Source organism: Canis lupus, chromosome 10 (genome assembly GCF_011100685.1).
Source record: "Canis lupus familiaris isolate Mischka breed German Shepherd chromosome 10, alternate assembly UU_Cfam_GSD_1.0, whole genome shotgun sequence".
In the NCBI taxonomy this organism is placed as follows: domain Eukaryota; kingdom Metazoa; phylum Chordata; class Mammalia; order Carnivora; family Canidae; genus Canis; species Canis lupus.
The window spans coordinates 44,718,844-44,733,300 of NC_049231.1; the positions used below are offsets into that span (position 1 = coordinate 44,718,844).

At 33.5% G+C, this 14,457-nt stretch overlaps 1 protein-coding gene across 8 annotated transcripts in view; it reads left to right on the forward strand.

The window, feature by feature from the left end:
- Window positions 1-14,457, forward strand: part of TSGA10 (testis specific 10) — a 135,183-nt gene that overhangs the window by 112,411 nt on the left and 8,315 nt on the right. For all 8 annotated transcript variants that reach the window (XR_005365783.1, XM_038551033.1, XM_038551032.1 and 5 more), the window contains 3 exons: window positions 7,873-8,075; window positions 9,999-10,103; window positions 10,284-10,433. Coding sequence is in view for 7 of the 8 variants with exons in the window: in XM_038551033.1 (XP_038406961.1) it covers window positions 7,873-8,075; window positions 9,999-10,103; window positions 10,284-10,433 (458 nt within the window). In the remaining variant the exon portion in view is untranslated. The remainder of the gene's footprint in view (window positions 1-7,872; window positions 8,076-9,998; window positions 10,104-10,283; window positions 10,434-14,457) is intronic.

Sequence of the window (14,457 nt, forward strand, 5' to 3'; positions counted from 1 at the left end):
CAAGCCAAAGTTTTTAAAAATTCTATAACTGGGATGCAAAACCAACTGGATACAGTGACAATGAGGATTGAAGCAGAGGAATCAATCCATGATATAGAAGATAAAATTACAGAAAATAATAAAGCTGAAAAGAAGAGGGAAAGAATCGTGAATGTAGACTTAGAGAACTCAGTGACTCCTTAAAGCATAATATTTGTGTCATAGGAATCTCAGAAAAAGAAGAAAGGGAAAAGGGGGCAGAAAGTTTGTGAGTAAATTATAGCTGAAAACTTCCCTAATCTGGGGAAGTAAACAGACATCAAAATCCAGGAGGCACGGAGAACTCGCATCAAATTCAACAAAAGCTGGCCCACATATCATAGTCAAATTCACAAAATACACAAACAAGGAAAGAATCTTGGGGGCAGCAAGGTGGGGGGGGGTGGAGTTCTTAATTTACAGGGAAGACAGATTAGCTTTGTAGCAGATCTGACCACAGAAACTTGGCGCACCAGAAGAGAGTGCATGATATATATTCAACATGCTAATGAGAAAAATATGTAGCCAAAAATATTTTATCCAGCAAGCTATCATTCAGAACAGAAGGGGAGATAAAGAGTTTCCCAGACAAATAAAAGGTAAAGGAGTTTGTGACCATTAAACCAGCCCTGCAAGAAATATTAAAGGGGCCTCTTTGAGTGGAAAAGAAAGCCAAAGCAACAAAGACTAGAAAGGAACAGAGAATTTTCACCAGAAACATTAACTTTACAGAATTTAAGTAAAAATTTGATGGGAACCAAACTAAACCCCCCAAAAATGGATTTCTTTACTTCTTTGAACTAAAATATGTATATTTTTTAAATATGTACTATAAATACTTGAACTAAAATGTTTAGAATAGCTACTTTAATTCCTTTATCTGCTATGTTGGTCTATATATACTTACTGGGTTTTTTCCTATCATATTATTTAAAAGATAATTAAAAGGTGATAATTATAACAATATATAATTGTACTTGTGACATATAGATGTAACATGTAAAATGCTTATAGCACTAAAGAGAGAAGGAAATAGAACTATATAGGAATAATATTTCTGTATTTATCTGGAAATAAGCAGTTCAACAATAATAGTTGGAAACTTTGATACATCACTCTCAATAAGGAAGAAAGTAAATAGAACATCAACAAAGAAATAGAAAACTCCAACAAAACAAAAATCAAACTAAGGTTAACAGGTATCTATAAAGCACTCTACCAAACAACAGTAGAATACATAGTTTTCTCAATTGTACATGAATTATCCTCTAGGATATACCATATGTTAGGCCATAAAACAAGTCTTAACACATTTAAAAGGATTCAAATCACACAGAGTATATTCTCCCACCAGAATGCAATTGTTAGGAATCAATAAAAGAAGAAAATTTGGGAAATTCACAGGTATATGGAAATTGAACAACACACTCCCCAATACCAGTGCATCAAAGAAGAAGAGAATACTCTGAGGTTAAGGAAAATGAAAACACAATGTACCAAAATTTATAAGATGCCAGTTCAATCAGTAGTTACATGGAAATAATAGCTGTAAATGTCTATATATTTTTTTAAAAGATCTTAAATCACTAACCTAATCTTTCACTTATGACACTGGAAAAAGAGAAGCAAACTAAACCTAAAGTAAGAGGAAAGAAAGAAATTACAAAGCTTAGTACAGGAATTAATAAAAACAAAATGGGAAAACAATAGAGAACATAAAAAAAAAAAAAACCCAAAAGGTTGGTCTTTCACAGTATCAACAAAATCGGTAAAACTTTAGCTAGTCAGAGAGAGAGAGAGAAGTCAAATTACTAAAAACAGGAATGAAAAGGGGGATGCTACTACCAATCTTACAAAAAATTAAAGATTCTGAAGGAATATTATGAGAAACTAAATGCCAAAAATTATATAACTTGGGTTAAGTCAATAAATTCCCAGAAAGAAAATAGTGAAACTAACAAGGAAAAATAGAAAATATATCTTTAATGAGTAAAGAGATTGAGTTAGTGATTTTAAAATTCTCATACAGATAAGTTGAGGCCCAGGTGGCTTTAGTTGTAAATATTTCCAATGTTTAAAGATAAATTGATACACATTTTCACAAGCTCTTTCAAAAATGAAAGAGAATGTTCCCCAATGAAGCCAGTATTACCCTGATGCCCAAACCAAAGATAGCATAAGAAAACTGTGAATCAATATCCTTATGTATTTAGATGAAAAATCCTCAAGGAAATATTAGAAAACTGAATCTAACAATATAAAATGAATTTTTACCATGATCAAGTGGATGTATCCCCAGAATGCAAGGTTGTTCTAATGCCTGAAATCCAATTATGAAATATATCGTATCATTAGAATAAGGAATAAAAACCAATGATCACCTCAATAGATGCAGAAAAAGCATTTGACAAAATCCAGCACCATTTTGTGATAAAAACAATATAAACTAGGAATAGACGGGAACTTTACTGGGACTCCTGGGTGGCTCAGTGGTTGAGCGTTTACCTTCGGCTCAGGGAGTGATCCCAGGTCCAGGGATTGAGTACCACATCAGGCATTCTGTAGGGAGCCTGCTCTCCCTCTGCCTCTCTCTGTGTGTCTCTCATGGATAAATAAATAAAATCTTAAAAAAAAAAAAGATGGGAACTTTACCATCTATGAAAATCCCTGAGTTAACATCATACTTAATGTTGGAATACTGATTGAATGTTTTCCCCTTTCTTATCAGTAACAAGATAAAAATGCTCTCTTCGTCTCTTCTGTTCAACATTTTTACTAGAGGTTCTCGCCTGAGCAATTTAAAGTAAAAAAGAAATAAAAGACATTCAGATCGATAAAGAAGAAAAACTATCTTTATTCATAGATGACATTATCTTGGATATGGAAAATCCTAAGGGATATGCTAAAAAAAAAACCTAAATTAATACATAAGTTCATTAAGGTTACAGCACAAGATCAATATACAATAATCAGTTATATCTCTATGTATTAGCAATGAACAATCCAAAAATGAAAATAAAACAATTCCATCAAATGGGATTGCATCCAAAGGGATTGCACCAAGAGGAGATAAAATACTTAGGTATAAATTTAACAAAAGAAGTGCACTGGGTGTTATACTATATGTTGGCAAATTGAATTTAAATAAAATAAATAAAAAATATTCATTGTTTCTAATGCTTCAGTAATATTCCATTGTATATATATATATACCACATCTTCTTTATCCATTCATCTTTCAGTGGACACCAAAGCTCCTTCCACAGATTGGCCACTGTGGACATTGCTGCTATAAACATTGGGGTGCAGGTGTCTTGGTCTTTCAAGCATCTGTATCTTTGGGGTAACTCCCCAGCAGTGCAATTGCTGGGTCATAGGGTAGCTCTAATTTTTATTTATTTTTATTTTTATTTTTTGTATTTTTTTTTATTGGAGTTCAAATTTGCCAACATAGAGTATAACACCCAGTGCTCATCCTATCAAGTGCCCCCCTCAGTGCCCGTCACCAAGTCACCCCATCCCCCCACCCACCTCTCCTTCCACTACCCCTTGTTCATTTCCCAGAGTTAGGAGTCTCTCATGTTCTGTCAGCCTTTCTGATATTTCCTACTCATTTTCTCTCCTTTCCCCTATATGGATATAATAATAATAATAATAATAATAATAATAATAATAATAATAAATAATAATAATAATAAATATGAAATAAGGAAAAATTAAATAAATAAAAAAGAAGTGCAAAACTTGTGCTTTACAAAACTAGAAAACATTGTTAAATTTTTTTTAAAGACCTAAGTAAATAGAAAGACATCCTGTATTCATGGATTAGAAGACTGAACATTGTTAAAGGGCAACACAACCCCAAATTGATCTATAGATCCAATATAATGCCTATCAGAAGAAGTTGGTTTCTTTGTAGAAATTGCCAAGATGATGTAAAATTAATATGCAAGCTCAAGTGACCCAGAGTAGCCAAAACAATCTTGAAAAAGAACAAAATCAGAACTAACAACACTTCCCAATTTCAAAACTGGCTATAGAAGTACAGTAATCCATATAGTGTAATATCAGCATGAAAAAAAGACATACAAGCCAGTGGAACATAATTGAGAATCCAGAAATAAACTCTTAAATTTGTAGTCAAATGGTTTTCAAAAAATCGATGCCAATACAATACATCTACATGGAAAAGAATGAAGTTGGATTCTTATCACATACCATATGCAGTAATTAAAGTGGGTTATAGGCCTGTATATAAGAGCTAAAATTACAAAACTCTTAATGAGAAAACATAGAAGTAAATATTTGTGACCTTGGGTTAGATAATGCTTTCTTTCTTTTTTTTTAAGATTTTATTTATTTATTCATGAGAGAGAGAGAGGCAGAGACACAGGCAGAGGGAGAAGCAGGCTCCATGCAGGGAGCCTGACGTGGGACTCGATCCTGGGTCTCCAGGATCATGCCCTGGGCTGAAGGCAGCGCTAAACCACTGAGCCACCCAGGCTGCCCAGGTAATGCTTTTTTAGATCTACATCAAAAGCATAAGCCACAGAAGAAAAAAGAGATTAAGAAGATTTCCTCAATTTTTCCAACACCGTTTGTTGAAGAGACTTTTTTCCATTGAGTAGTCTTTCCTGCTTTGTCAAAGATTAGTTAACCATGTAGTTGTGGATCCATTTCTGGGTTTCCTATCCTTTTCCATTGATCTATGGGTCTTTGTGCCAGTACCATTCTATCTTGATGACTACAGCTTTGTAATATAGCTTAAAGTCTAGAACTGTGATGGCTCTAGATTTACTTTTCTTTTTCAAGATTGCTTTGCTCTTCGGGATATTTTGTGGTTTCATGCAAATTTTAGGATTGTTAGCTCTAGCTCTGTGAAAAATGCTGGTGGTATTTTGATAGAGATTGCATGAAATGTGTAGATTGTTTTGGATAGTTAGACATTTTAACAAAATTTGCTCTTCCAATCCATGAGCATGGGATATTCTTCTATTTCTTTGTGTCGTCTTCAATTTCTTTCATAAGTTTTCTATAGTTTTCAGAGTACAGATCTTTTACTTTTGGTTAGGTTTATTCCTAGGTATCTTATGGCTTTGGGTGCAGTGGTAAATGGGATCGCTTCCTTGATTTCTCTTCCTGCTGTTTTGTTGTTGATGTATAGAAATGCAACAGATTTTTATATCCTATGACTTTAGTGAATTCCTGTATTAGTTCTAGCAATTTTTTGGTGGAGTCTTTGGGTTTTCTATATAGATATCATGTCTTCTGCAAAGAACAAAAGTTTGACTTCCTCTTTGCTGATTTGGATGCCTTTTATTTCTTTGTTGTCTGATTGCTGAGGCAAGGATTTCCAGTACTATGTTGAACAACAGTGGTGAGCGTGGACATCCCTGTCGTGTTCCTGACCTTAGGGGGAAAGCTCTGTTTTTCCCCATGGAGGATGATATTAGCTGTGGGTCTTTCATATATGGCCTTTATGATGTTGAGGTATGTTTCCTCTATCCCTGCTTTGTGGAGGGTGTTTATCAAGAAAGGATGTTGTGTTTTGTCAAATACTTTTTCTGCATCATTATTTCTCAGCCATAAAAGAGAACAAAATCTTGCCATTTGTAATGATGTGGATGGAGCTAGAGTGTATTATGCTAAGCTAAATATAAGTCAATTTGAGAAGGACAAATATGATATGATTTTACTCCTATGTGGAATTTAAGAAACAAAACAGATGAACAAGGGAAAAGAAAAAGAAGAGAGGGAGAACCATAGAAGAGACTCTTAACTACAGAGAACAAACTAAGGGTTGCTGGAGAGCAGGTGGACAGGAGATGGTATAAATGAGTGATGGGTATTAAGGAGGGCATTTGTGATGAGTACTGGGTGTTGTATGTAAGTGATATATCACTAAATTCTACTCTTGAAACTAATATTCACTATGTGTTAACTAACTGGAATTTAAATAAAAAGAAACAAAAAAAAAACCCAGTTGAATTGTACCTTTAAGTGGGTGAGTTGTGTGGTATGTAATTCATAATCCAATAAAGCTATTGCCAAAAAAAGTGATGCTCCATTTTGTATTCCTGCTGGCAGAGTGTATGAAATTACTTTGCTTATTTTAATGTTAATATGCCCTAAGAAATTTGCCAATCTGATAAACTATAACCATGGTTCAGGTGAAAGAGATTTTGCTTCCATGTGGCCATTTAGCAATGCCTAGAGACTTGTTTTTTTAAAGATTATTTATTTATTTATTTGAGAGAGAGAGAGAGCATGCACAAGTGGGGGGAGGGGCAGAAGAGAGAGAGAGAGAGAGAAGCTGACTCCCTGCTGAGCACAGGAGCATGACACAGGGCTCTGATCCCAGAACCCTAAAATGGTGACCTGAGATGAAATCAGACACTTAACTGACTGAGCCACCAAGGCACCCTGGAGACATTTTTGATTGTCCCAAATGGGGTAGGAGGATGCTATTGATCTCTAATGAGTAGAGCATATATCCTATAATGCATAAGACACGTTCCTCGACCAAATAATTATCCAACCCAAAAGGTCAGTAGTGTCAAGATAAAGAAATCCTGGAATAAAAGAACATCTTGGTTCATTTGTATTCATTTAAGTATTAGTAGGGGTAATTTTTTTCCCTGTATGTTTACTAATGAGTTGTATTTTGTAAATCTTCTGTTTGTACCATTAGTTCATATTTCTCATCAATTCATATGGGTTCCTTTTGATAGTAAGATTTAACCATTGTATTTATTGAGTTTCTTTAAAAATTTATTTTTTGGGCAGCATGGGTGGCTGAGCAGTTTAGCACCGTCTTTGGCCCAAGGTTGTGATCCTGAAGACCCGGGATCGATGTTGGGCTCCCTGCATAAAGCCTGCTTCTCCCTCTGCCTTTGTCTCTGCCATTCTCTCTCTGTGTATCTCTCATGAATAAATAAATAAAATCTTTAAGAATAAATAAATAATTTTTAAAAACTTGAGTATAGTTTACCCACAATGTTGCATTAGTTTCAAGTGTACAATGTATTGATTCAACAAGGTTCTACATGAGGCTGTGCTCACCACAAGTGTAATTACTACTTGTCATCATGCAAACTGAGTTTATATTCTTTCAGTTGTTTCCTTGTAAATTTAGGTTTACATTGACTATTGATAAGTTTATTTGGTTATATATCATTTTTAACTGTATCTAGTCTAGACAGTTCTTCCCCTATGTGCTCACTCCTACCCCAGTAATTTCATTTTTATTAAATTCTCTTTTCTTAGAATTTTATTTTTTTCATGTCTAACTTTTTAAATACATGTAAAACTTATTATAATGTGTAATTATGATATAAAGAATACTTTTTTTTCCTAAATAGCAATATCCTCCTTTTGAAAAAACATTTGGCTTAGAGAGCGTTTTTGAGGCTAAGATAACTTTCAAAAAATTAAGCTTACCACAGGTTTATGCAAGAGAGGGAATATGATTTTATTCCTTATCTTCCTTAACTATGAAGTACAATAATATTCTATAAGGTAGTTAGGTGTTTGTAACTCACCTAACTCAGGACAAAGCAGAAGTCATGTCAGTCTTGCAGAAATATATAAAGAAATATTAATGATAGAAATGGAAGTTGTTTACAGTTTGGAATTATTAATAAGTCTTAAATTAATGAATTTTTGATATGATTAGAGAGTTGGAGAAAGTGATACTGTGTGTATATGTGTGTTTGGTAAGAAGGACATAATTTCTAATTAAGAAATTAAAAGAGGTTGTTGGTTTATAACATAATACAGAAATTCATGAGTCTCTGATAATAGATCAGTTCAATGAATGGGAATAAATATAGATATCTTCCTATTATCGTACAGATGGAGAATGAGTTAGATTCTGCTCGCTCTGAAATAGAACTCCTCAGGAGTCAGATGACAAATGAGAGAATCTCCATGCAGAATCTAGAAGCTTTGCTGGTGGCCAATCGAGACAAAGAATATCAGTCTCAGATAGCGCTTCAAGAAAAAGAATCTGAAATTCAGCTTCTTAAAGAACACCTTTGTTTGGCAGAAAATAAAATGTGAGTTGATTAGCAATATAATAGCATAAAGTCATATTTTTAAAATTGTTGATAGGTTAGTAGAATTTTATAGGTTAGTAGAATTTTAAAGCTGGAATTTAGACAATTTAGTGCCCATCTTTTGCCATTCATTAAACTGAGGACCAGAAATATTGGGATTTGCCCAAGATATAGTACTCATTTCTATTAATGTTTATCTAAATTTACCTAAACTTAAATTTAACCATCAACAAAGATGATAGTTAAATTTAAGTTAACCAAAAAAAAATTTTTTTTAAGTTAACCATCTTTGTTGATGGTTAAATTTAACCATCAGAGCTTTGGATATAATAAAATATCTGACCTAAAATACTACCTTTTAGAAATATTACAGCAAGTTTTTGGAAAAAAATTAAGCACTTCCGAAACCAGAGTAATTTTTCTGTTTATGGACCCACCTGGTATTGCTGCCTACTTTAGACTTGTCTCAGAGTATTTCCTTATATACCTTTAAGTATATATTGGGTACCTGGAAGAACTCCCATAGAATACTAAAGACCCTTAGGACACTGATTTTGGTTTTGTTTTTTTAAGTATCCCTAGCACCATTATCATCTTACTATAAGACCATTGGCTAGAAGGTTGGGCAGAAATGCCTGCCTGAATAGTGAATGTTTTATTATTAAATTTGGTGACCTCTCACAAAAACTGATGGGGACTATTAGCCTCTGTTGTTATGTGTCCCATCTATAACACCAGCTTCAACTCTGCCCTCCCATCTGATCATGGGACCTGGGGAAGGATAGGAATCATGGTCTCAGGAATTAGTCATTCCTGGGAGCACCTGACTGAGCAAAGGCTACAAAGCCAAGGCCAGTTTCCTTGAGAAACTGTTTTCAGGTTATGGCAGCTGTGAGTCATTCTTTTTAGTCACTGTAGCTGGGATTTTGTAATATTTTCAACTGGTTTTGCAGGATCACTTGTTCAAGCTGTTAGGTGGAAATCTACCCTAATGAGATATGCCCAACCTCCCCGCCCCCCACCTTTAGGGGTACATTGTGTTTTAGACTGGTTGGTAAGTACAATCATTTAGAACTGGTAAGCATAATAAACTTTTGTGTTCTTAATCTCTATAAAGTTTAGATTTCAGCAGTCAACAGGACTGTCCTGAAGGCAAGCAAAGAGGATAGAATGTTCTGTGCAAGCAGCATTCATTGCTTTCATCATCCTCCTTATGATAATGTGCCTTATCACAGGGTTTCTGAGGCATTGTTTGTCCCTAAGGAGGATCCTGTTAAATTGAAGACATATTACATTTTTAACAGTTTGTACATCAAATTTCATTATAAATCGCATGAATCAAATTTCATTATAAGTATATACAGAACACTTGGTTTGGGACGCCTGGGTGACTCAGTGATTGAGTGTTTGCCTTCAGCCCAGCGCATGATCCTGGAGTCCCGGGATCGAGTCCCGTGTCAGGCTCCCTGCTTCTCCTTCTGTCTGCCTATGTCTCTACCTCTCTCTCTGTGTGTCTCTCATGAATAAAACAAAACAAAACAAAAAAACCACACACTTGGTTGATTTCATAAATATATATAATAGGACTAATCATAATGTTGATTATTTGGTTATAATACTACTTTGCATATAATACCTTAGAGTACTTTAAAAATAGATAATATAGATAGATAATAGGTAATATTATCCCATCTAAACATAGGGAAACAGATAAGGTTTAACTAATTGAATGGGACTGGGACAGCTTAGTCTTTTCAAGCAGACTACTTTCAAAATTGGCATATTTTAGATGTACTAATACAACCATAAAAATCACAGTTTGGCTTTGTTCCAGCTGAGGAACCATGGCCAACATGGTTTAATGTACTCTAGAAGTCCTAGCCATATTTTAAATTTAATCAACTGTCACACTTTTTTATACAGGGCCATCCAGAGTAGAGACGTGGCCCAGTTCAGAAATGTTGTAACACAATTGGAAGCCGATTTAGACATTACCAAACGACAACTAGGGACGGAACGCTTTGAAAGGTAAGTTTGTCTTTATGCAATGTTTGGAAATCTGGAAGGCATTGTTTTTTAGATAACAACAACAGATTCTGGTAATTTCATGATGCTTAGCTTTTAAAGTATGAACCGAACTACAGTTTTATGACAGTATTAATAATATCACTGGATATAAAGTTTAAAAGCCTCACTATTTTGCTTCAGAGAGAGGGCTGTACAAGAACTTCGCCGCCAGAATTACTCAAGTACTGCTTATCATATGAGTTCTACAATAAAGCCAAATACAAAATGTCATTCACCAGAACGTACTCACCATCGATCTCCTGACCGAGGCCTAGATCGATCATTAGAAGAGTAAGTAGTTCAAAGATCCATTCTCTGGGCACCATATAGCAATGTACAGTGAATATTTGAGGGAGTAAGTTCAAATTAATTTATCATTAATAGTGCTATTTAAACACAATCACATGGTAACGTATGTAGACATAAAATATTTTAATCATTGGTTTTATATAAATTTTCTAAAATGAAAGATCTTTATTCTAATATTTACATAAATTATATTTTTAAAATCTGACTTTATTCTAAAACTTAAATTTTCCATATGCTTTCATTAGTTAAATATTGATTAATTATTATAGTACAATAATATGCTTTAGGGACATAGTTTATTTTTCAGAGGAAAATATTTTAGATGTAGTCCTATATGTCACAAATTTTGTAAAAGCATTTATATTTGGAAATAAATTCAAACTTAAAAGAAGTTATAAAAATAAACTAATGCAGAAAACGACTGTATACCTTTTACCCATACTCAATGTTGTTAAAGTTTTACCCCATTTGTTTTCTCTGTGTTAGAGACAACTGCTGTCTTATGTACTCACATTTTTGCATATGTTCCCTCTCTCTCCTTGCACACAGGTGCATGCACACACACGCATATACACATTTTTAAAACATAACCAGTATCTCCAGTTCCTAACTATCCTCCCAGATTTGCTCCTTCCCTTTTTCCATTTTGTATTTGTGTGTTCTTTCTTCTACAGTGAGAACCCTGGTTCAACATCAACATGTTTATCAACAGTATGCACATAGTTACCCAGAATACATTTAAAATAGCTTCAAAATTTCTCCACCTATGTCACTACATTAAACAGACCACTTAAAAGTTCATGATCCATTTGTAATTCCTGTGCACTACTTTGCCCAAATCTTGAGGGTATATAGTCAAATACTAAGTTTATAAATTACTTGGATTAATTTCTTTTTTCCCCTTTTGCTGTGATTATGATATGCATTTAAAATAACATTAGATTCCTTTACTTCAATTTGCTTCCATTTTTATTTTCCCCTTCCTAGTTTTTTCCTTGATTTAGTTGTATTTTTGAATATGTAGATTCATATACTTTTAAAGTCAAAACTCTGCAAAAAGTAATAGACAATTGTTATTTTCTCCTGAATGCCTTCCATCTCATGTCCCCCATATTCCTTTACATTACAAAGGCTCCATATTTTTTATTTTTTAGGACTATTCTGATGGCTGGTAAACTGGCTCTTCAAAGAAGGGGAGGGAAAAGCCCTTATTTGTAGCATTTATCAATTTCATTGGTGTAAACTGTCCACTGTGGCCAGTTTCCTGGCCAGTTAGTTTACTTGTTTCTTTCTTCTTTATTGAAGTGTAGTTGACATACATTGTTATCCTAGTCTCAGGTATGTAATACAGCGATTACACGATTCTATACATTCTATACATACATTGCAGAGTTTCAAAGTACCATGCTGGTTTAACCACCAGGTCACAAAATTCCTGAAATTTACAATCAGCTGTGAGCCAGTTCCAGCATACCAATAGGTTAGTGCCTATAAGAGCTCTTACTTTTAAGTATTTGCTTATTTTCATGTGAGTTTATTTTCCACATAAAATTTAGGGTCAGCTTGTCTAGCTCCATCTTAAAAAGCCTGTTGGAATTTTTATTAGCATCACATTCAATTTATAAATTAACTTGGGGATAACTGACATCTTAGTAATGTTGAGCTGTCCTAACCCAAAAAAGAGAGATGTTTTTCCATTTTTTCAGTCACTTTGTGTCATTCAAGAATGAGTTGTAGTTTTCTTTTTATCAGTTTTTGAACATTCTTAAGTTTATTCCTAAATATTTTATCTTTAGGTTATTCTCCCCATTTTATCTTCAAAAAATACTCTTTTTGCATGTTAATTTATCATCATGTTATCTTGCTAGAATTTTTTTAAAAGATTTTATTTATTTATTCATGAGAGACAGAGAGAGAGAGAGAGAGAGAGAGAGAGGCAGAGACATAGGCAGAGGGAGAAGCAGGCTCCATGCAGGGAGCCCAATGTGGGACTCCATCCCGGTCTCCAGGACCACGCCCTGGACTGAAGGTGGCGCTAAACCGCTGAGCCACCAGGGCTGCCCTTGCTAAAATTTTTTTATTCTTTCATTAAGTTTTGGCATAGATTCTTTAGGGGACTCCAGATATATTATCATGTCACCTGCAAAAAACAGATCATTTTATTTCTTCTCCATTTTTTATCTCTCGAATTGCATTGTCTAGTTAATTGCAATAGCTGATATCTTCAGAATAATGATAAATAGTAGTGGAGAAAATAGGCATCCTTGTTTTGATTCTGACCTTAAGTGGAATGCCTCTAGGGTTTGTCAAGTAAAAGTAAGATGCTGGCTTTAGGACTGAGATATAAATGTTTTATTATATCTATCCATTTTTATACTATCAAGATTTATTAGGAATGAGTGTTTAATTTTTTCAAGGGCTTTTTCAGCATCTATAGAGATAAGGTTTTTCCCTTTAGAACTATTAATATAAAAAAGAACTATTAATATGTGAATTATATGAAAAGGCTTTCAGATATTGAACCATCTTTGAATTTATGGTATAAACCTTACTTGGTCTTAGTGTATTCTATTCTTAATGTTCACTTATATTTTATTTTAGATTTGTGTATCAATATTCACAAGTGATATTGGCCTATAATTTTTTTCTTTGTACTCTCTTAGCAAGTTTAGATATCAATGTTATATATGCTGCAAAAAAGGAATTTGAGAGTTTTTAATTTACTATGCTTTGAAACAATTTATGTAGTTTGTGATTATCTAATCTCTAAGGGTTTGGTTGGGTTCACCTGTGAAACCACACAGCCTTGGTTCTTCTTTTTTGTGAGGTATACTTCCTTGTTAAATTTTTCTGGTTTTTTAAAAATTGTTTTAGGCTTTCTATCTCTGTCTAAAAATTATTTCTTTTAGAGTTTTTTTTTTAAAGATTTTATTTATTTATTTGAGAGAGAGAGAAAGCATGTACTAGCAGGGGAGAGGAAGAGGGAGAAGCAGACTCCCTGTTGAGCAGGGAGCCCAGTGTGGGGCTCTATCCCAGGACCCTGGAATCTTGACCTGAGCCAAAGGCAGACACTTAACCAACTGAGCCACAAAACACTTAACTGCCTCTTTCTAAGTTTTTAAATTTCTTTGCACAGAAGTAACCAATGCTGTATCTTATGAATTTTAAAATTTCCTCTGCATCAATAGTCATATCCCATAGTCATTTTTAAATTGTGTATATGTGCTTTCCTCTTCTGTTTCTTGGTTACCTTAGCTAGTGAATTGTTTACTTTGTTCATTGCTACGAAGAACAAGCATTTTGACTTATTGATTTATTTTTCTTTATCTTATTAATTTCTGGTTTTGTTTATATTATTTCCTTCCTATGCTTTATTTACTTTGTTATTTTTCCCCTTAGTATATTAAGTTAGGAATTTAACTCATTTATTGCCATTCTTTAATTTTTATTGATGTAAGTATTTATTTCTATGAATTTTCCAGTGATCATTGCTTTAAAATATATCCCACAGATTCTGATATGTAGTGTTTTCATTATGATGATTTTTTAGAAATTCTGTAATTTCTATTTATGTTTTCACTTTTACCTAAGAGTTATTTGATAGAAAAGTCTTATAATTTTCAGTAAGAAGAACTTTTTGTGTTTCCATTTCATTTTTAAATTTATAGTGTTATTGCATTGTGTTTAGAGAGTATTGTTTATAATATTTTTTTGTGGAAAATACCTATGTTTTCTTTGTACTTCAACACATGTTCAGTTTTTGTGGATAGTTTATGTGCATCAGAGAAGATATATTCTCTCTTATCAGAAATATATGTATAAAAAAAGAAAAGAAATATGTGTATAGATTTCTAAAAGATTTACCTTTTTGCTTTCATTTAGTTTTTTATGTCATTGCTTAATTTTTTAAAAAATGTTTTATTTATTTATTCATGAGATATACACAGAGAGAGGCAGAGACATAGGAAGAGGGAGAAGTAGGCTTCCTCTAGGGCGCCCTATGTGG